We start from the raw sequence: 23,639 nt of genomic DNA, 5'->3' as shown, positions 1-23,639 counted from the left end.
TGTTGTGTTGAAATTAGTATAAATTCCAATTTGTTGCTCGGGACCGTATAAACAATGAGAAAATTGAATTTGATTTTGAATATATTTGTTATTCTTAGGAGAGAGAAATTTTAAATGTAATTTCGAGCAAAATGAATATTTTACCTAGCTAGTACGGGTATTAGACGTATGAAATAATTGTATCTTAGGTAGATAATTTACAGCATGTATATGAAATAATTTTACCTTTGCAAGGACGGTGAATATACAATACAGATTTAAAATAATTTTACCTACACTAAGACGGGTAATTTTTTTTTTTTTTTTTTTTACACAGTGATCACCACTTATCAAGGCCCGGAAGCCACTCAGGGATAAGGGTTATTGCAAGTACATTACGTTAGTGTGGAGATTTGATGAAGTGTTTACTTAAGGGGGCGGTTCATTAGGAATTTGTTAACGTTGGACTTGAAGACATCCAAGTTGTAGTCCGGTGGGAAGCAGGCAGACGGAACAGAGTCCCACAGGCGTGCTGTTCTAAGAAAGAAGCTTTGTTCATGGAATCCACGTTTTGATTTAGGCACAGATAAAGAGTGGGGGAAACTTTTGACAGTGGATTCAGCTAGATGGGTGTTTTTCAATTTAAATACATATATGAAACAATTTCACATACTTTTTGGACCCCAAAACGGTCATTACTCTATTCAACCCAACCCTCAAAAGAGAACTTAAAATTAACCCAACCCTCAAAAGAGAACTTAAAATTAACCCAACCCTCAAAAGAGAACTTAAAATTAATCCAACCCTCAATAGAGAACTTAAAATTAACCCAACCCTCAAAAGAGAACTTAAAAATTAACCCAACCCCAAAAGAAAATTAACCCAACCCTCAAAAGAGAACTTAAAATAAACCAAACCCTCAAAAGAGAACTTAAAATTAACCCAACCCTCAAAAGAGAACTTAAAATTAACCCAACCCTCAAAAGAGAACTAAAAATTAACCCAACCCTCAAAAGAGAACTAAAAATTAACCCAACCCTCAAAAGACAACTTAAAATTAACCCAACCCTCAAAAGACAACTTAAAATTAACCCAACCCTCAAAAGACAACTTAAAATTAACCCAACCCTCAAAAGACAACTTAAAATTAACCCAACCCTCAAAAGACGACTTAAAATTAACCCAACCCCCAAAAGAGAATTTAAAATTAACCCAACCCTCAAAAGACAACTTAAAATTTACCCAACCCTCAAAAGAGAACTTAAAATTAACCCAACCCCCAAAAGAGAATTTAAAATTAATCCAATCCTCAAAAGGGAACTTAAAATTAACCCAACCCTCAAAAGACAACTTAAAATTAATCCAACCCTCAAAAGAGAACTTAAAATTAATCCAACCCTCAAAAGAGAACTTAAAATTAACCCAACCCTCAAAAGAGAACTTAAAATTAACCCAACCCTCAAAAGAGAACTTAAAATTAACCCAACCCTCAAAAGACAACTTAAAATTAACCCAACCCTCAAAAGAGAACTTAAAATAAACCCAACCCTCAAAAGAGAATTGAAAATTAATCCAATCCTCAAAAGAGAATTTAAAATTAACCCAACCCTCAAAAGAGAACTTAAAATTAACCCAACCCTCAAAAGAGAATTTAAAATTAACCCAACCCTCAAAAGACAACTTAAAATTAACCCAACCCTCAAAAGACAACTTAAAATTAACCCAACCCTCAAAAGACAACTTAAAATTAACCCAACCCTCAAAAGAGAACTTAAAAATTAACCCAACCCTCAAAAGAGAACTTAAAATTAATACAACCCTCAAAAGAGAACTTAAAATTAACCCAACCCTCAAAAGAGAACTTAAAATTAACCCAATCTTCAAAAGAGAACTTAAAATTAACCCAACCCTCAAAAGACAACTTAAAATTAACCCAACCCCCAAAAGAGAATTTAAAATTAATCCAATCCTCAAAAGAGAACTTAAAATTAACCCAACCCTCAAAAGACAACTTAAAATTAATACAACCCTCAAAAGAGAACTTAAAATTAACCCAACCCTCAAAAGACAACTTAAAATTAACCCAACCCTCAAAAGAGAACTTAAAATTAACCCAACCCTCAAAAGAGAACTTAAAATTAACCCAACCCTCAAAAGAGAACTTAAAATTAACCCAACCCTCAAAAGAGAACTTAAAATTAACCCAACCCTCAAAAGAGAACTTAAAATTAACCCAACCCTCAAAAGAGAACTTAAAATTAACCCAACCCTCAAAAGAGAACTTAAAATTAACCCAACCCTCAAAAGAGAACTTAAAATTAACTCAACCCCCAAAAGAGAATTTAAAATTAATCCAACCCTCAAAAGAGAACTTAAAATAAACCCAACCCTCAAAAGAGAACTTAAAATTAACTCAACCCTCAAAAGAGAACTTAAAATTAATACAACCCTCAAAAGAGAACTTAAAATTAACCCAACCCTCAAAAGAGAACTTAAAATTAACCCAACCTTCAAAAGAGAACTTAAAATTAACCCAACCCTCAAAAGACAACTTAAAATTAACCCAACCCCCAAAAGAGAATTTAAAATTAATCCAATCCTCAAAAGAGAACTTAAAATTAACCCAACCCTCAAAAGACAACTTAAAATTAATACAACCCTCAAAAGAGAACTTAAAATTAACCCAACCCTCAAAAGACAACTTAAAATTAACCCAACCCTCAAAAGAGAACTTAAAATTAACCCAACCCTCAAAAGAGAACTTAAAATTAACCCAACCCTCAAAAGAGAACTTAAAATTAACTCAACCCCCAAAAGAGAATTTAAAATTAATCCAACCCTCAAAAGAGAACTTAAAATAAACCCAACCCTCAAAAGAGAACTTAAAATTAACTCAACCCTCAAAAGAGAATTTAAAATTAACATAATCATGCTTCTTTCTACCCACCTCTCCAACCCTCACATCATGCCCGGATGATAACATAAAAAATTCAAATAAATAGAGATCACCCCCCCCCCCCACCATAGAAACTGGCCTCATAAACTTTCATAGAAAACCAACAATATGCATTAATCTAATTTTGAGATCGTAAACTGTTCCAGCCATATCCGGAATCGACTTCACAAATAAAGTAATTTCGCGATAGAAAATTGTTTAAGCCATTTCTGGTACAAACTTTATATTCTAATTTCAGTCAAAAGGGAGATAAGTCAGCTTGTTATACTGAATTGGTTGCAGAACTCTTCCACATTTTAAAACATACGAGAAAACTCGATAAATTTTATTTTTACTCAATCATTCTTCTTAATTTTTGGAATTTAGACTAATTTCGACATGACGTGTGCGTATGTAATATTTTTTTCACCTGAAATGCGTTGGCTTGCAAGATCATTAATGTAAACAAGCACCATGAATAGAAAATTGATGTGACATTATAAAAAAAAAAAAGATCATAAAAACTCTGAGATTTTGTGTTTAAAAATGACGGAGCCTTAATTTAAGTCAAGGGAGATAAGTCAGTTTGTCATACTGAATTAATTGCACAACTCTTTCACATTTTAAAACATTTGATAAAACTTGATACTTCGATTAATTCTACTTTTATTTGTAATTATTTTTTCTAGTGGAACGTTTTTATAAAATTTTTGAATTTATATTAATTTGTACTGAAATAAAAGGGCCATGAAAACTCTCCCACTTTCCCCAAAAAGGAATATTAATAGAAAACATCATTTGTTGTGGGGAAAAAAAATCTGTTCTGGCAAAAATTTACTTTTACTATGACTAATGTTTGTGCAAAATTTTAAAAAATCCAAGGCATGGTTATTGAGAAAAGTGCGAATGAATGAACGATTTTTGGAGCAATTTTACCCCTATAATGGTCCCTGGGGTGGGGCAACCAGAGTTATCCTGGAAAATCCGTTTTGGCAAAAATTTACTTTCACCATGACTAATGTTTGTGCAAAATTTTTTAAAAATCCAAGGCATGGTTATTGAGAAAAGTGCAAACAAACGAATGGACGAACCAGAGAAATGAACAAGATCCAATCCCTCCTTTGTCAGGGGACCAAAAAGAATTTGGTGATTTTTTCCAGAATGATTAACAAAATAAAAGGTGGTAAAAAATACACAACAAATAAATGTTACCAAAGGCAAGCTAAGTAATAATTCTACCTTCCTGAATGTTTTGAGTTAGAATGACAAACAAAATGGTAGTCAAATCCGAGCCATTAGCGAGCCATCGATAATCACTCAATAATTGAAAATTAAACAAAATACCTGTAGAAATTTTCACATAATTAGTGACATTTATTGGATATATTTCTACCAGAATATTGTTTAATTATCGATTTTTAAGCGATTTTTGACATTCAACTATGGCTCTAAGACAACCAATTTTTTGCACGGAGAGCAACACTGAAAAATTAAACAAAATACTGATAGAAACGCATCCAATAAATGTCACAAAATTGTGCAAAAATGTAATGTTCTGTATTTTGTTTAATTTTCAAATGTGGATACCAAACGACATTTTTATTCAATTAGAAAAAAAAAAAAAAAAAAAGATAAAGTGAATTTGATCCTGTTCAAGTTAACTCACAAGCGGTGTCATAGGAATGACACTACACCAAATTGTTCAAGGTTGGGAATGGAATCTTTTTTAAACCAAGCTACATTCCCAGGTAACGCCGGGAAACAGGCCAGCTAGTTTATTATATAATTACAACTGAAAAAGAATTACTTTGTAATTATAGACACCAAATCTGCTGAATGTTGTTTCTCAATGTCAGCTGGCCGAATGCAAGGGACATAACTCTGCTTTGCAAAATGCACATTATCTCAAGCAAGACCAAGAGACAAAGAGTCACTTCCCTTTTAAATACAAAATGTTTAATCATTCTCCGTTATTGTAGCAAAATCCGACAGCAAATAAAAAAAAGAGTTTTCATTAAAAAATAACCACTCACTATTTTCGTCAATTTCAACAATAAACAATGTTATCTTACCTAATTGTCATGTCACAATTAGTTAAATATTTCTAGAACAACAACAAAAAAACAAACAAACATATTTCCATGATTCAACAAAAAAATGATTTCGCCATGTTCATTTTGCCACATAGTTTGATTGGGCTAAGTTTTGGACAGTTTTCAAAAATGAATTACCTCCCCTGTTAATATACACACTCTCCAGTTATTAAGTAAGCTAAAATTGTTAATTTCTTTGAAAACTATTTTCTTTAATAATTCATTTTCTACCATATCGTTTTTTGTAATTTTTGGATATTTTCATTAGTGCAACATTTTTTTTTTTAATTATCATTTGACCCCAAACAAGGCACAGAGCCACTTAATCATGAGGGGCTACTATTTGGGACCAGATTTGCAGGGATACTATTTAGGGAGTTGGGTAGCGAGATGTCTATTCACATTACACTTGAATTTCTGCGTGCCAGTACAGTCAGAGAAACAGGGATCCGGGAGGGAATTCCAAAGTGCAGCAGTTCAAGAGAAAAAGCTAATCAAGAGAGTGTCTCAATACAGGTTGTCCTCGACGGTCGTACATCTAAACAGTGTGATATAAATGCAGGAGTGCCTCAGGGGTCTATCCTTGGACCTCTATTATTCCTAATATTCATTAATGACCTCCCTGACAAAATTGCCTCTGAGATGGGTATATATGACGATGACACCACGCTCTATAACAGACACGACAGGAAAACAAATGAACACATATCTAAAGAAATGGCAGAAACACTAGAGGATGACCTCCGATCCGTAGTAGAATGGGGACAAAAATGGATGGTCACATTCAATGCTGCCAAGACTAAACTTGTTTCCTTCAATAATTACAAGAAACATTCTCTACCACCAATAGCAATGACTCTTTATCTGAAAGTACATCTTTTAAACTCCTCGGCCTAACGTTCACAGGAAACATGAGTTAGAACAATTACATTGAAAGCATTGCCAAGACTGCTGCGAAGAAGATAGGCTCTCTCTACTGTGCTAGAAAACTACTAACACCCGAAAGTATCCTGTATTTCTATAAGGCCACCATTCGCCCATGTATGGAGTATTGTTTTCATATTTGAGCTGGTGCATCTGCCACTATTCTCTCGCTCCTAGACAAGGTTCAAAAGAGAGTCGGCACTTTGATGTAGGGAGCTACTATCAATGACATAATCTACAGAGGTACTATGTGCGGAGTTGGGCAGCAAGATGTCGGTTCACGTTACACTTGAACTTCTGCATGTCAGTACAGTTGGAGAAGCAGGAACCCGGAAGGGAATTCCAAAGTCTAGCGGTTCTGGGGAAGAAACTACTGGAGTAGAAGGCTCTCTTGCATCTAGGGATCTCTACTGTAAAGGGATGGGATTTAGCTGCTTGTAAGGTTTATCGGGGGTATTTACGTTTTTTACCTATTTTTCTGGTGGAGTTTTCAAATTGACACTGTTTAATTGCGTGGACTTTCAAAATCGGAACTCATTAATCGGCAAATAATAAACACACAAGTGATTTTTATTTGCAACAGAAAAAAATCAATAAGAATTTAAGGGGCTATGTACAAAAACTATACAGGGGGAAACCCGTGGAGGTTCAACCAGCGTCGGCCCAAGGCCATCTTGAAGCCCTGTAGTGTAGGCTAGTTTACGACCTCATCGGGTAGCTAATTCCACGGAGATGTCACTTGAACCGAGAACGCTGCTTGGAGTTGAAGCCTCTGGAACTATCGAAGGTAGACCTTTTTCATGTGCCCACGGAGCCCACAATACATAGCAGGGGTCCCGGTCCAGGCCGCACCGTTCATGAAAGATGTTGTAGGCGAGGATGAGGTTGCCTGAAAGCCTTCTGCATTCAGTAAATACTCAAATTACTGGAAATTCTGCTTTTTAACATATCCATGACCAAATATTGCTAAAATATGCAGCTAAACCAGACAATATGATCACATGATTTGCTTATCCAATCAAAGTTCAGAAATAAAAAGAAAAATTTCAATGCTTATTTACATTTATGTTTTTAAAACTAACGCATTTTAAGTGAAAACATTGCATACTTACATGCCATGGTGAAATTAGTATAAATTACAAAAAATGATCTAATAGGAATATAATTGCATTTAAAAATAGAATTTACTGAATTAGGATGTTTTAATGCGGAAAAATTGTGCGACCAATTCTGTATGATAAACAATAATCCTTGACGGAGGTGAACAAATTAAGGGTCCACCATTCTTAAAACCAACGCATTTCAGACAATAATTGTGGACGATTTTTTGTTAAAAACACATCTAGCACATGCATTACGGGATCATTTTTTTGTCATATTTTTGTGGATCGTCTGGGTGTCCTTGCTTGCTTGAATCTTGTATTATAATATAGTCATCTTCAAGTCTAATGCAAACAAATTCTTGTTGAGCCGATCCCTAAATAATCCATTCCTACCTTATTTCCACATCTAACTATTAATATGCTGTTATCTCAGTGACTACTGTACACTCATTAACCCTTATCCTCGAGTGGCTTTCTAGTCTTGATAAGTGGTGACTCGTATGTATAAACAAAACTGAGGCATGATAGATATGTCAGTGATGTTTAATTGTATTACATGTTGCAGAAATGGTGGTGAATGTTATTAATAATTTTCATACAGATATCACAACTAAAATAGATATTGTGGAACTCTGTTCCGTCTGCCTGCTTCCCACCTGACTACAACTTGGATGTCTTCAAGTCCAACGTTAACAAATTCCTAATGAACCGCCCTCTTAAGTAAACACTTCATCAAATCTCCCCACTAACGTAATGTACTTGCAATAACCCTTATCCCTGAGTGGCTTCCGGGCCTTGATAAGTGGTGACCACTGTGTAAAAAAAAAAAGATATGACAAAATCATTGACGATTTCGAGCATCAAATCAAGGCGTGGTGAATCAATAACTTTCAGACATTTTTTGCCTGAAACTATCAAAAGAAATCAGAAATATAATGAAATTTTTCTTATCTTAATTATTATAAAACTTTGTGGACAGTTCGGGTGTCTTTGCTTGCTTGCTTGCTTGGATTTTGTATTATAATAAAATCGTATTCATGTCTGTTTGTTTGTTTGTTTGTTTGTTCACTATGTCCAAAAGGTTTAGTGTTTCACAAATTAATTTTAAAACTGACAACGAAAATTTACACATTTATATTCCAGCATGATTCCTATATATACTATGTATTTAAAAGGAATCTACATTCAAGGAATAACGTCATTTGCATATTACATTTACAAAAATCTATTTTAATAATTGGCTCCAGGTTATTATTTGTGGTCATAAAATTATCTTCATTGATTTATTCAGAAATATTATTTAAAGTTGAGTTATTTTAAATTTTTTTCAAAATTTAATCTATATTTACTTTCTAATTATTATCAGACTACACCAGTTGCCTTTAAAAACGGAAATAAATTTATTGAAGCTGTGAGAGTTATTTCCCGTTTAATTTTCATAGACAAAAGTTTATGTATTTTATGCTTCCATACCGCCAACATGTGATATGCTTTCAGGAAAATTGTAAGAAGATATTTGGTGTATCTTATATAGCATGGGACTAAACCCTCTGCCCACTGATATGTTTCAACCTAGCAACATACAGACAGCTAGTTTATATTAATTTGGCCATGACACATAAGTACGTAATGATGTTTTCACCTGAAATGTGTTGGTCTAAAATTAAAATATCATTAATCTAAACAAGCAGCAATTTTTTTCTTTCTTTCTCACTATACATTCCTCCTCTTCTTCATGTTCCTGGACCCATTTCTCATTCTACTTACCTGTACATTTTCGACGTTTTTCCATCAAGTTCGGGGAGAGCAATCTCGGGAGATGTCCCGGGGAAGGTTATAGGAATCTGAGGAAAATAAAAAATCAATAAAGTTAAAAAAACCCAGAAAAATCAATAAATTAAAATAAAAGAAAATGAATAGAATTTTAAAAATATCAATAAAATTTTAAAATAAAAGAAAAATCAATAAAAATTAAAAAAGAAAAAGAAAAAAATTGAAAAAGAAAAATCAAAAAAATTAGAAAGAAAATCAAATCAAAAAAAAATTAAAAATCAATAAAAATTAGAAAAAAAAAAAGAATTAAAAATCAAAATAAAAATGAAAAAAAAAAATAAATAAAAATAAAAATAAAAAATAAAATCAAAATTAATAAAAATTAAAAAGAAAAAGAAAAATCCAAAAATTAAAAAGAAAAATCAATAAAAAAAAATGAAAAAAAAAAACAAACAAAAAAAAACAACTTGTTTGCTGCTTATAGTTTGTTAAAAGTTGCATACCTCATGAAAACCAAGTTCTTTAAAACTATAATCATCTTTGAGTTTATTTCCAATGAAAGCAATAACTTAACTTTTATTTTCGGAACTCTCACCTCGCTTATATTTCGATTTTGTCCTCATATTCCATATTCAACTTCTCTGACATTAAAATAAGAACTGTTTTCTGGATTGGAATCTATTCATCTAAACTCACAAATTTAATCTAATTTATAAAACTCACTATGTCTGTCTGTCTGTCTCCATATTTTCAAACTCTATCTCTTCTGAAACTAAAAGTCCCAGTGTGGCACTAGAAGCCTCAAATGATTGGATTTTTTTACGAATCATTCTTTTAAGGGATCAAAAAGGAGTCAAAATTGAAAAAAATCGTCATACATTTTGAACATTCATCTTGGTTTATTTTTAATCAGTTCATATGTGTATCAAATTGGTACAGTGGTAACATCACCAGCTTTGAATGCTACAGTTTTGATTTCGGTTTCAATTCTAGCTGAATATTTTTTTTTATTTTTGAAATCATGACTCTACAATAATATATACGAAATCTGAACAAATTAAAATATCATATTTAAGCATATTTTACGATTGAGCTAAGCTGCCCCCACCCCCTCCACTAGTATTTTAGAATTGCTTTATCAAACCTCTTGAAATGCTCAATTTTTTTTTCCATCTATATGCCATGTCTTAGAGAGTTCACAGTTGAGTATTAAAAGATTTTAAATTCTCTGGCAAAGTGTTTTGATTTTGATGGCGCTGCCTTGACCCACTGCCTGGTCACTGTTTGTATATCACCTGAAATAATTAATGCTTTAGCGTGTTTTTTTTGCTTTTATCACAAGTGAAATATATAAATAAAGATCTCACAATAAATTTATGAAAAATCTTGGATACAATGCATAACAGGAAAACATTTAAAAGTTCAAAATTTTGAATAAACAAAAAAAAATATTTTGAACCCATGTTAAGATGCAAATATCTTATTGAAAATAATTAGATTTTTTCTTAAACTTAGAAATATTTCTTATTAAGTTTGAATAGTAAAACTTAGAAATATTTCTTATTAATTTTGAATAGTAAAATATTCATTGTTAGAGAAGGAGAAACAAAAAGTTTTTTATTTTTGTAAACGCTCTGATCCCCAGCTGGCATCAATTGTGATGGATGGCTCTCGTCTGGGTGAGGCCCCGTGTTTTGACAAGCTTCTGGGTTTGACCTTTACTCCTGATCTGAAATGGAACACGTACATCAAGTCTGTTGCCAAGGTCGCTGGAAAGATGGTGGGATCCTTCTACCGCTCCAGAAGATATCTCACTACTGATGCAATTCTCTATCTATATAAAAGCCAAGTACGTCCAAGGATGGAATACTGTTGCCATATCTGGGCAGGAGCTCCTAAAATAGCCTATCCTGCCTTGACAGAGTACAAAATAGACTTCGTGGCTTAGTGGGGGATGCCCTTTTCTCTACCCTGCAACCTCTCTCCCACAGAAGAGACGTTGCGAGCCTATCCTTGTTTTATCGTTATTTCCATGGCAGGTGCTCGTCTGAACTCCAATCTCTGGTCCCCCCTCGCCAATCTTTCACGAAAAACACCCGTCTAGCTGAATCCATTGTGAAAAATTTCCCCCACTCTATATCTGTGCCTAAATCAAAACGCGGATTCCATGAACAAAGCTTCTTTCTTAGAACTGCACGCCTGTGGAACTCTGTTCCGTCTGCCTGCTTCCCTCCGGACTACAACTTGGATGTCTTCAAGTCCAATGTTAACAAATTCCTAATGAACCGCCCCCTTAATTAAACACTTCATCAAATCTCCACATTAACGTAATGTACTTGCAATAACCCTTATCCCTGAGTGGCTTCCGGGCCTTGATAAGTGGTGATCATTGTGTAAAAAAAAAAAAAAATAAATAAATAAAATGTATGCGGCCCGTTTACAACCCACTTCCGAAAATGAGATTTTACTTTATTTTTGTAGTCATATCTCCACTGGAAAATCTGAAAAAACTTGAATACCCAATGTTTTTTTTTTATTACATTTTCACCCCAAACAAGGCATATTGTCACTTTGGTGTAGGGGGCTACTATCAGGGGAAACAACTACTGGGGTACTATGTAGGGATTTGGGCAGCAAGATGTTGGTTCACGCTGCACTTGAACTTCTGCATGTCAGTACAGTTGGGGAAGCAGTGACCTGGAATGGAATTCCAAAATCTAGCGGTTCTGGGGAAGAAACTACCAAAGTAGAAAGATCTTTTACATCTAGGGATCTCTACAGTGTGAGGGTTGGATTTTGCAGCTTGTCGGGTCTGTCGAGGGTGTTCACGTCATGGGGGCACAAGTGCTTGCAGTTCGTCAGAGCATTCACCATTAAAATACTTGTAGAACAGGTAGAGGGATGCAACGTTTTGTCGATGGGACAGACGCTGAAGCTTAGATGCCAGTTTAGGGCCTATCAGATTTGCGACTCTCTTTTGAACCCTGTCAAGGAGCGAGAGACTAGTAGCCGATGCACCAGCCCAAATATGACAGCAATACTCCATACATGGGCGAATGGTGGCCTTATAGAGGTACAGGATATTTTCGGGTGTTAGTAGTTTTCTAGCACGGTAGAGAGAGCCTACCTTCCTTGCAGCGGCCCTGGCAATGCCCTCGATGTAATTGTTCCAACTCATGTTTCCTGTGAACGTTAGGCCAAGGAGCTTGAAAGAGGGACTCTCAGATAAAGAGTCGTTGGCCATTGCTATAGGTGGTAGAGAAGGTTTCTTGTAATTATTGAATGAAACTAGTTTAGTCTTGGCGGCATTGAACGTGACCATCCATTCTTGTCCCCATTCCACTACTGATTGGAGGTCATCCTCTAGTGTTTTTGCCATTACTTTAGATATATGTTCATTTATTTTCCTGTTGTGCCTGCTATAGAGTGTGGTGTCATCAGCATATATACCCATCTCAGAGGCAATTTTGTCGGGGAGGTAGCAAGTCTTGGGAACATGTACCAGAAAGAACAGTTGGAAATAAGTCATACACCATCCACTTTGACAATGAAATTTCTACAGCTACCTACCTAGAAAATGTGGCTATCAAGCCTGACAAAGTGGTATGGGACAAGAAGGAGAAAGTAGCAACCCTAGTTAAAATAAGCGTCTCTAATGATGCTGGCCTTAACAGAGCAGAGAGGGAGAAAATAACAAAATAGCAAGTACTTATGAACGACATGAAAAGAAACTGGAATCTTAAGAAGGTATCAATCATACCAGTCATTATAGGAGCAACCGGATTAATGAAAAAGAATTTCAAAAACTATCTGGCGAATATACCCGGTGAACCAAGTGCAAGAGGAATACAAAAAATTGCACTTAAAGGGACGGTTAGAATCTTAAAAAGATCTCTCGGTTGGAGTAACAAAACTAATAGGAAAATGTTTAGCATTTTTTTTTTTTTTTTTTTACATGGAGTTCACCACTTATCAAGGCCCAATGGCCACTCAGGGATAAGGGTTATTGTGTGTACAGTAATCAAAGGGATAGTGTAGCAATAGTATTGGAGAATTGGTAAGGTGTCATTACTTGGGGGGGGCGGTTCATCAGGAATTTGTTTGTGTTGGACTTGAAGACATCCAGGTTGAAGTCGGGAGGGAAACAGGCAAGCGGAACAGAGTTCCACAGGCGTGCAGTTCTAAGAAAGAAGCTTTGTTCATGGTATCTACGTTTTGATTTAGGCACAAATAGGGAGTGGGGAAAATTATTGATGGTGGTTTCAGCTAGTCGGGTGTTTTTTGAGAAAGATTGGCGAGAGGAGACCAGAGAATGGAGCTCAGACGAGCACCTGCCATGGAAATAACAATAAAACAATGACAGGCTCGGTACGTCTCTTCTGTGGGAAAGAGGTTGCAGGGTAGAGAAAAGGGCATCCCCCACCAAGCCACGGAGTCTATTTTGTACTCAGTCAAGGCAGGATATGCTGTTTTTTGCAGCCCCCGCCCAGATGTGGCAGCAGTACTCCATCTTTAGACGTACTTGGCTCTTATATAGAGAATTGCATCAGTAGTGAGATATCTTCTGGAGCGGTAGAAGGATCCCACCATTTTCCCAGCGACCTTGGCCACAGACTTGATGTATGTGTTCCATTTAAGATCAGGTGTAAAGGTCAAACCCAGGAGCTTATCAAATCCTGGGGCCTCCCTTAGACGAGAGCCATCCATTTTAATTGATGCCAGATGGGGATCAGAGCGTTTATGATGTAGAGATAGGAGCTTGGTCTTAGATGCATTAAAGATAACCAGCCACCTCTTTCCCCACTGTACCACGCGCTCAAGATCAGAGGAGAGAGAATCAGAGAGAACATCATCATTTACGGCCTTTAATGTGTTGCCATAGATGGTCGTGTCATCAGCATAGATGTCAACGAAAGATTTTAGTATGTGTTTTGGGAGATCATTGATGTAGATCAGGAAGAGAGTTGGGCCCAGTATGGACCCCTGAGGGACTCCAGCATTAATACCGTGGGCCTCTGATTTCTGCCCATCAACAACTACTCTCATGAGCCTATCTGAGAGAAATGACTTAATGATAGAGAAAACATTTCCAGTTATACTGTAGCTGGAAATCTTGTGTAGTAGGCCTGGTAGAATTCCCCATCCCCAGCAAAACCAAAAAAGGAAGATATAACTACAATAATTCTTTGTGTTATTTAGATTCTCATAATATCGGATAGTGTGTTCGGGTAGTTTGAACTACTTAAGTGTTTATTTTTACGATTCGAGCAATGTACCCTCTATTTCTTTTTTTTTTTTTTTAGGTAGGAGTCACAACTTATCAAGGCTCGGAGGCCACTCGAGGATAATGGTTAATGAGTGTACAGTAGTCAATGGGATAATGTCGTAGTAATCGTTAGTAGTGAAAATTTGGTAAATTGGATTACTTAAGGGAACGGGGTCATCAAGAATTTGTTTATGCTGGACTTGAAAACTACCAAATTGTAGTCAGCTGGAAAGCAGGCAAATGGAAGAGAGTTCCACAGGCGAGCAGTTCTAAGAAAGAAGCTTAAAACCCCCAACCTTCTTCAGGTGTATCTTGTCGAACTCAGGAATCTGCACGGAATTTTGAACAGAATTTTTATTTAATCTGCAGTAGTAATTCGCAATTGTATTTTGAGTGTGACCCACACTGAGGATGGGAACTTCAGCCTTTGGAAGAGTGTAATTTACAAATTATTTTTACAGAGTACTTTATCCACCACATCATGGGTAGCATGCTCTCGTTTCATCAGCCATGATTGAGTAGCAGTTTGCAATTTATGCATCCAATTTCTCATTTCTTACTCATTTTCTATCACTCTTGCTTCCGTGTCTCTCCCTGTTTAACAGTTTAAGATAACAAATGAAAGAGTAAAACAATTCGAATGGTCCATTATAAATAAAGGGAATAACACCATAGGCAGTAATACTATTTAGTTCAGTTGCAGAGAGGAAAACAGAGAGAGATGGAGATATTAACGAACAGAAAAAGACTAATTTTAGATTTGCATTTTTTTTTTGTATTATAAGGATTATTCAGATTACGGTTATCATCTTGAATGATATTCTCAAGTTTCGACAGATGGAACCTACACCCTTCTTCAGGTGTATTTTGTCAGACTCTGGAATCTACATGGAATTTCGAACAGAACTTTTTATTTAATCCAGGGTGGCAGCATGCTCTCGTTCTTTTTGGGTAAAAGTCCTAAGTAATTCACAATTATATTTTTGAGTGTTGCCTGCACTGAGGATTGAACCTTCGACCTCCAGTAGAGTGTTATTAATAAAATAATTTTAATAAGTACTTTATCCGCCATGTCACGGGTTTTTGAGAACAATAAAATGATTCTTGCTACACAATCTTAATCTTTAATCTTTCTGTCATCGGACATATTTTTTTTAGAATTATGTTTCTAGCACGTCTGGTTTTCCATATCTTTGTTCTTCGCATTTCTAACGATTAAAAAAATTAAACAATGTCAGCCATGTTATCATTGAATGTAAAATGCGATCCCGCATTTTGCTAATTCCTACCCTCTGACGAGAAGGAAATTATTTCTTTGAAACGCCGCAGATTAAGGACTATCCACTTATCAAGTGTTTCCTTTTCGGATTAAATATGTTTTTAACTCTTTTTCAAAGTGTTTTTTAACATGTTTTATTAACTGTTTGCTCTTAATATATATATATATATATATATATATATATATATATATATCTAAAAAGTTACTGAAGGATTTTTCTGTAATTTTAACACAATCTGACTAAGACATTGAGAAATTTAAAAAAAAAATTCAAAACTCAAACCATCTTTATTCATGAAAAATAATGTCTTTTAAATGTTGGCCATTTTCAGCTCCTCATATTTGTGCTCTTTCCAAAACATTATTCATGACAGATTGCAGAATCTCTGGATTGCGATTGAACTCCCTTATTTCGTTCCTGATGTTTTCCTTCAATTCTTGCAGAGTTTGGGGTTTGTTAACATAGACGCGATATTGTGGGGACTAATTCATATTAATATCTATAAATACTTAAATGCGTATCAAACAAATACCATAATGCTAAGTTCGCTGCACCTTAGCACATTATCATAGTGAAGTTTCATAGGAAATTTCAGTTATGTCGGCTCAGTAATTCCCCGGAAAACTTATAGAGTTCATGTATAATTGTGTTGCCCATTGCCAATTAACACAGATTGTCCAAAAAGTCACTGAAGGGTTTTGCACTTAAATAGATTCTTTGTCTTTTATGATATCTTTCCGTAATTTTAACACAATTTGGCTAAGATATTGAGAAATTAAAAAAAAATATGCAAAATTCAAACCATCTTTATTTATGAAAACTAATGTCTTTTAAATGTTGCCCATTTTCAGCTTCGCATATTTGTGTTCTTTCCAAAATATTATTCATGACAGATTGCAGAATCTCTGGATTGCGATTTAATTTCCTTATTTTGTTCCTGATTTTTTCCTTCAATTCTTACAGGGTTTGCACAATGTTTTGAATTGTGTTGGGACTTGGGCTATCTCTTATATGAAATGCTGTTGAGAAACTCTTTAAATCAAAACAATTGACTCGAGATTTTGGTAAAACAATTTTACAACTTGCGTACGTTATTCAATGCTATACTTATTTATAATTAATTTCCAAAATATTATCTACAGAATATCTGAAATAGAGAAAAAAAATAATCACTAAAAATAAAATGACAAAGATTTTCAACCCTTCAGTGACTTTTTGGACAACCTGTATATATATATATGCATATAGATTTAATGGGTGATATATGCATATAGATTTAATGGATGATATATGCATATAGATTTAATGGGTGATATATGTATATAGATTTAATGGGTGATATATGTATATAGATTTAATGGGTGATATATGCATGTAGATTTAATGGGTGATATATGCATGTAGATTTAATGGGTGATATATGTATATAGATTTAATGGGTGATATATGTATATAGATTTAATGGGTGATATATGTATATAGATTTAATGGGTGATATATGTACATAGATTTAATGGGTGATATATGTATATAGATTTAATGGGTGATATATGCATGTAGATTTAATGGGTGATATATGTATATAGATTTAATGGGTGATATATGTATATAGATTTAATGGGTGATATATGTATATAGATTTAATGGGTGATATATGTATATAGATTTAATGGGTGATATATGTACATAGATTTAATGGGTGATATATGTACATAGATTTAATAGTGACTTTAGAGCATACTACCCACATAGATTAAATGCAAGATTCCTTTCAAAATTTCTTGCGGATTTCCAAGTTCATCAATCCTTATTGCAAAAAAAGAGTTTCTGGGTTTCCCCAATTTTCCTGAGCAACGCTGAAACACAGGTCCTGCTACTAAAAGTATACTTACATCAAACTCGACGTCGAATTCGTATTTGAGCAATTCGTGGACGTACCAACATTTTCCGAACCATCTTGTTCCTTCTTTGTTGGATTCGAGTCGGAACCAATCATTATCCGCATCTTTGTTGTTTTGCACGTACTGTGAAGAAAAAAAAAACGATTTTATGAAACGTATTTTGTTGATAATGAAAAAACATTTCAGTTCTTGTCCTGAATTCACCCTATATTTAAAAAAAAAAAAAAAAACGATTTTATGAAACGTATTTTGTTGATACTGAAAAAACATTTCAGTTCTTGTCCTGAATTCACCCTATATTTAAAAAAAAAAACGATTTTATGAAACCTATTTTGTTGATAATGAAAAAACATTTCAGTTCTTGTCCTGAATTCACCCTATATTTAAAAAAAAAAAAAAACGATTTTATGAAACGTATTTTGTTGATAATGAAAAAACATTTCAGTTATTGTCCTGAATTCACCCTATATTTAAAAAAAAAAAAAAACGATTTTATGAAACATATTTTGTTGATAATGAAAAAACATTTCAGTTCTTGTCCTGAATTCACCCTATATTTAAAAAAAAAAAACGATTTTATGAAACGTATTTTGTTGATAATGAAAAAACATTTCAGTTCTTGTCCTGAATTCACCCTATATTTAAAAAAAAAAAAAAACGATTTTATGAAACGTATTTTGTTGATACTGAAAAAACATTTCAGTTCTTGTCCTGAATTCACCCTATATTTAAAAAATAAAAAAAATGATTTTACGAAACGTATTTTGTTGATAATGAAAAACATTTCAGTTCTTGTCCTGAATTCACCCTATATTTAAAAAATAAAAAAAATGATTTTATGAAACATTTTTTTTTTTTTTTTTTACATTTTCACCCCAAACAAGGCACATTGCCACTTTGGTGTAGAGGGCTACTATCAGGGACATAAGCTACAGGGGTACTATGTAGGGAGTTGGGCAGCAAGATGTCTGTTCACATTACACTTGAACTTCTGGATGTCAGTACAGTTGGGGAAGCAGGGACCCGGAAGGGAGTTCCAAAGTCTAGCAGTTCTGGGGAAGAAACTACTGAAGCTTTTTTTACACCTAGGGATCTCTACTGTGTAGGGTGGGGTTTAAAAATGATTTTACGAAACATTTTGTTGATAATGAAAAAACATTTCAGTTCTTGTCCTGAATTCACCCTATATTTAAAAAAAAACGGAAAAACAAATCTATATAATGTGTGTGCCCATGACAAAATAAAAATATCATATTCCCAAAATCACATAGATTAACCAAGTAGTTTTAGTTTTATTAACAGAAATTTTATTGTTACGTTCAATGAATTTTATCCCGTTGCACGAGACTAAGAGTTCTAAAAGAAATTTAATAAAAAAAAGAGAGACCAAGGTAAACTGGTATAAAATTTTATCAAAAAGAAAAATAGAAAAGGAAAGAATGATAGAAAAGGAAAAGTATAGTTCAACTGGGCTGCCAAATCAGTCCCTCTGGCGGTTCTTAAGAACTCTTTTAAAAATTATACTTTTACAAAAAAACATTTGCCGTAGTTGGAACACGTCAACACTTCTTACCCCTTTTTTATGTTATTCAATGCAAAATTGAGATACATAACTCATTAGCAGTTTCCAATTGAGTTTATCTGACTTCTCACCACTAGAAATAAATCGATGGAGTATCCGTTACCAAAATTTATTTCTTTTACCCTGCTTTTTTTCACGGCATATCAACCCTTTCTTGGGTTATTTAACATCGAATTTAATTATTATTTATTATTATTATTTATTCATTTATTATTTATTTATTTATTCATCCAGAAATAACGTATAGATACTATTTTATCAAATAAAACAGTAATTCCAACTGTTGTCATGGGAAATTGAAAACAGACTTTGTTTTGCTTGTTTCTCGAATTTATAATTTTATCTGATTTCGATTCCGTTCAGGATTTGTTTGGTAAGTTTAATAATTTTGATGGTTAATATTACTTCTTCTTGTATTACAAACGTCGCAACACCGCTCTGGTGTTTTTTTTTTTTCTTCCTCAGCTTCTGCTGGTTTCACTCTTTTTAAAATGGCGTGCTCAATGTTTTAGCCAATCGAATCCCGCGTGACACAGCAAGAAGTAGTAGCACCAGATACACTGAGAGAGGGGGAGAGAAGGAGATAAAAAAATACACCAATTAGAGGGGGAAAGGAAGGGGATGGAGAGAGTAGAAAGACACTAATAGTAGGAAAAAAGGAAGAGGAGGTAAATAGAGAAAAAGGAAAATAAAATTTCTACATTATAAAGAAAATCATTTTTAAGTGATTAATGGGAAATAATAGGCATTACAACATAAATCTTTCAAGTTTGTATTGTTGAATAATTAACATTGTTAAAAGTTAATTAGCTATTATCGATCTGTCTGTCTATCTATCTATTTATCTATCTATTCAATGATATTCTTTAAATAGTTTATATTGGGAGTTAGTTATTGTTTATAGAATAAAGTGTAGAAATGGGTTTTAGCTGAAGATGTTTACATAAATTAGCTAGGTTAAATATAAACAAAATAACATTGGGCAGACATACGTGGAAAAGTCACATGTAAGGGATATGTGTGCCTTTTGAATGATGACGTAACGGAACTGAGATCAGGAGGTCAGGAAGTTTAGTCAGTTGAAGAGAGTTGGAGTTAGTCATGAGAGTGAATAGGTATACTTGAAGCCAGGAAGCGTGGCTGAGTAGAACCACCTTCCTCCCTATACAACAGTATTAGTTATCTCCCTTTGTTTTTTTTTAAAGATTGTTTTCAAAATGACAAACAAAACAGTCATTTGTCTGTTATTCATAATATTTGATTTTCTTAAAAATAAAACTACTTGATCAATTTACGTGATTTTTGGTATATGACATTTTTGTTTTGTCAAGAGTACGCACATCATACAAACTTTTCTTTATTTTTGTTTTTTAATATTGGAAGAATTTTGGACCAGAACAAAATTTCATATCTCAATGATAAAGTTGAGTGCTCATTCGAATCGTCATATATTTTTTTTTTTAAAAACCTTTTTTTAATCCCAAACAACTTGGATGTAAGAGAGCTACTATTGTAGCATAACGCATATGAGCGCATGGGGAAATAGCAGCAGCAGCAAATGATGGCTGGCTTATGAAGAGATTAGCAGCAGCAGCAGTAACCGAAAAACGCACATATGCAAATTAGGAAGTGTGAAGCGCGAGAAGAAAAAAGCAAAAAAACAAAAGGGAGAAAAAATGCACCATGTGGTCGGAGGAGAAAGAAAGTCTATGCCAAAGAAAATGGACGTGTAAAGTCGAGGACAATAATGGACCAGCTGTGGCCGGTATTCGGTCAGAGGAAGACGAAAAGTGTACACCGGGCAACATGGACGATGGTGAGAGATTTTTAAGAGGTTTTGAAATGAGAGAAGCAAAGTGGGAGTCGAAGAGAATGAATGTAAAAAGTGAAGATGAGACTGGGCTGGCTGAGCCCAGCATGTGGTCGGAAAAAAGATAAACATGTGCCCGGCAAAAATGGACAGGTGACAGGAGAGACTTTTTAAGAGGTACCAAACGTAACGGTAATAAATTGTTAAAAAATAAATGCCAGGTTGGATATTTTATTTATTTATTGCTGTTGTTTGTTTATAACTGCAATTTGGGCCCATGTTTATAGCGGGACAATGTAGGGAGTTGAGCAACAAGATGTTTGTTTGAATTTCATTTAAATTTCTGCATGTTAGTACAGTCAGGAAAGCAGGAAACAGGGAGAGAATTCCAAAGTCTGGCAGTTTTGAGGGGAGTAACTATTAGAATTGAAAGTTCCTACTATCTAGGGACCTATACAATGAAGGGGCAGGATTTTGCCAGGTTAGTTGTGAGTATTTACATCAAGGAACCACAAGTGCAATGAGTTCATCCAAGCACATTCCTTTAAAATAACTGTACAATAAGCACAAGGATTTTTTAATATTAATTTATGAGTGTCTATATAATTTTTTTATATTAATTTATGAGTGCCTGTATAATTTTTTTATATTAATTTATGAGTGCCTATATAATTTTTTATATTAATTTATGAGTGCCTATATAATTTTTTATATTAATTTATGAGTGCCTATATAATTTTTTTATATTAATTTATGAGTGTCTATATAAACATTACATTAATTTATGAACGTCTATATAAACATTATATTAGTTTATGAGTGTCTATATAAACATTATATTAATTTATGAGTGTCTATGTAAATTTTTTATATTAATTTATGAGTGTCTATATATTTTTTTTATATTAAATTCATGAGCATCTATATACTATTTTTATATTAATTTATGACTGCCTATATAAACTTTTTATATTAATTTGAGCGCCTATATAAATTTTTTATATCAATTCATGAGCATCTATATACTATTTTTATATTAATTTATGAGTGCCTATATAAATTTTTTGTATTAATTTATGAGTGTCTATATACTATTTTTATATTAATTTATGAGTGTCTATATAAACTTTTTATATTAATTTGAGTGCCTATATAAATTTTTTATATTAATTTATGTGTGTCTATATAAAATTAAGTAGGCCCCCAGAGCAGTGCTAAAATCTGTCCCCCACTAACACACACAGAAAAGAGAAAAATCCTTTTCTTCTTAAGTGCGGAATAAAAAAAAAAAAATAAACCACAAAAGTACTACTGAAGCTACCAAATAAAGTTAAGTATGCCTCCAGAGCACTACTAAAACTAAGTTTCTCCCCCCTTTTTTCTTTGTAGAGCAACGACATATTAAATCCAGAGTTAACATCTACACGATGGAACGCTAACAGTGTTGTTCTAAAGAAAACAACACAACAGATTTATTTTAAAACTTTTATTGAAAAAATCAATCCAGGCAAGTTGATTACGTAGTGGAACTGACATCTATTCAATGTAGCCGCCTTCAGCCTCAATCACCGCCTTGATACGGATCTGGAACTGAGAGCATACCTTTTCCACATGCGCCACTGGGAGCTCAGTGAATACTCAGCGGATGACTGCGATCAGGTTAGCTTCAGTGTTGTGGGAGGGTCATGTTGGTGATGTTCTCAACGTATGACTAAACGTAGTCCAACGGGTTTAGGTCGGCGGAGGAGCGGGGCAGTGAGAGAAAGGTACAAAGTCATAGCACTCCTTCTGAGGTCAAGTCTGGGTCTCTTTGTACTTGTGGGCCAGCGCGGAGTCCTGCTGTCATACCCAGGATCTGCACTAGAAGATCACCACACTCTTCAGCACATCCAGGTACACTTTGGTGTTGACTTTTAAACCGACTTTGAAGATGTGAGGTGGCATGATGTGGCCCACATTTGAAAGCACATCAAAGACCATAACCGTGGCCGGAAACTTTGTTTTCATCACTCTGGGCACATACCTGTTATTCATGGCAATCCAGTGATGCATTTTGAGGGTGCTGGCAATGGTCCTGTTGCCATAACTTGGATCGGTAGAGAGCATGAATTGCACAGCGGCACATCTCTGATCTTGCTCGTTGAACATTGTGTCACTTTCAGACATGATAGAAGGCTCCTATCACTCTTGGGATTTGTACACAACTGGCCCACTAATAGATGGTCTGCAACAAAAAAAGAAAACCAGTTTTTATCAAACAGAAATGGAATCATGTCGTCTTTTCTAGGACAACAATTTTATCATTCCATCCTATACTAACTTTTAAATTTTGATTTAAAAAAAAACTGCTGACTCATTTCCTGGCTGAATTTAATGATAAAAAAAAAAATCGTTTTTAATTCTCAAATGCACTTGCGATCTAAGTGATGAAGTGGTGTAAGGTGTTAACTTTGGTCAAAATTGCGTGTTCCTTTATTGATTGGATTTTATTGATTATCGATACTTATCAAAGACATTCTGACACAAAACCTATCTCAGAACACTGCCAGGCACATAAAGTATGGTGTTATCGTGTGAAATTTCATAAAAATTGACCAAGCCATTTTGAGTCCATGGAGAACGAACTCACAGACCAAATTCCTTTTATCTAGATCTTAATATGATAGCACTTGGTTACCTGGCTAAACTTGTAGGAGATCTCGGATTAGTAGGGGACCCCAGAGGTAGTGCGTTATGGCCCACTGATGTGTGGACATGCCCTGGCACACTACACACCCCCTACCCCACTGCCTTGTAGGTGCCCTTGGTTGGGCAAAGACTAGAGGAACCAACCCCAAAATCAAACACCACTGCTTGTAGGCCTTATTACAGCAAAAGTGTAAGAGATGGGAACTCTGACTTCAAATCCTACTGCTACCTTGCAGTTTTCATTAAAAGGCTATGGAACCTAATCCAGAAAGAAAAGGCGTAGTAGCAGACACGATAGGGTTACT

The 23,639-nt window shown here is 34.4% G+C and overlaps 1 protein-coding gene across 1 annotated transcript in view; it reads right to left on the bottom strand.

Annotated features, from left to right (window-relative positions):
- Window positions 1-23,639, bottom strand: part of LOC145249035 (ubiquitin-fold modifier-conjugating enzyme 1) — a 67,775-nt gene that overhangs the window by 4,263 nt on the left and 39,873 nt on the right. The window contains exons 2-3 of the mRNA XM_080110896.1: window positions 17,246-17,377; window positions 8,802-8,878 (exon numbers count right to left, since the gene is read on the bottom strand). Coding sequence (XP_079967022.1) covers window positions 8,802-8,878; window positions 17,246-17,377 — 209 coding nt within the window. The remainder of the gene's footprint in view (window positions 1-8,801; window positions 8,879-17,245; window positions 17,378-23,639) is intronic.

Source organism: Euprymna scolopes, chromosome 27, assembly GCF_053919585.1.
Source record: "Euprymna scolopes isolate OS-2025 chromosome 27, ASM5391958v1, whole genome shotgun sequence".
NCBI lineage: Eukaryota > Metazoa > Mollusca > Cephalopoda > Sepiida > Sepiolidae > Euprymna > Euprymna scolopes.
The sequence above is the reverse complement of the archived record's forward strand: the minus strand, read 5'-3'. Positions and strand labels throughout refer to the sequence as shown.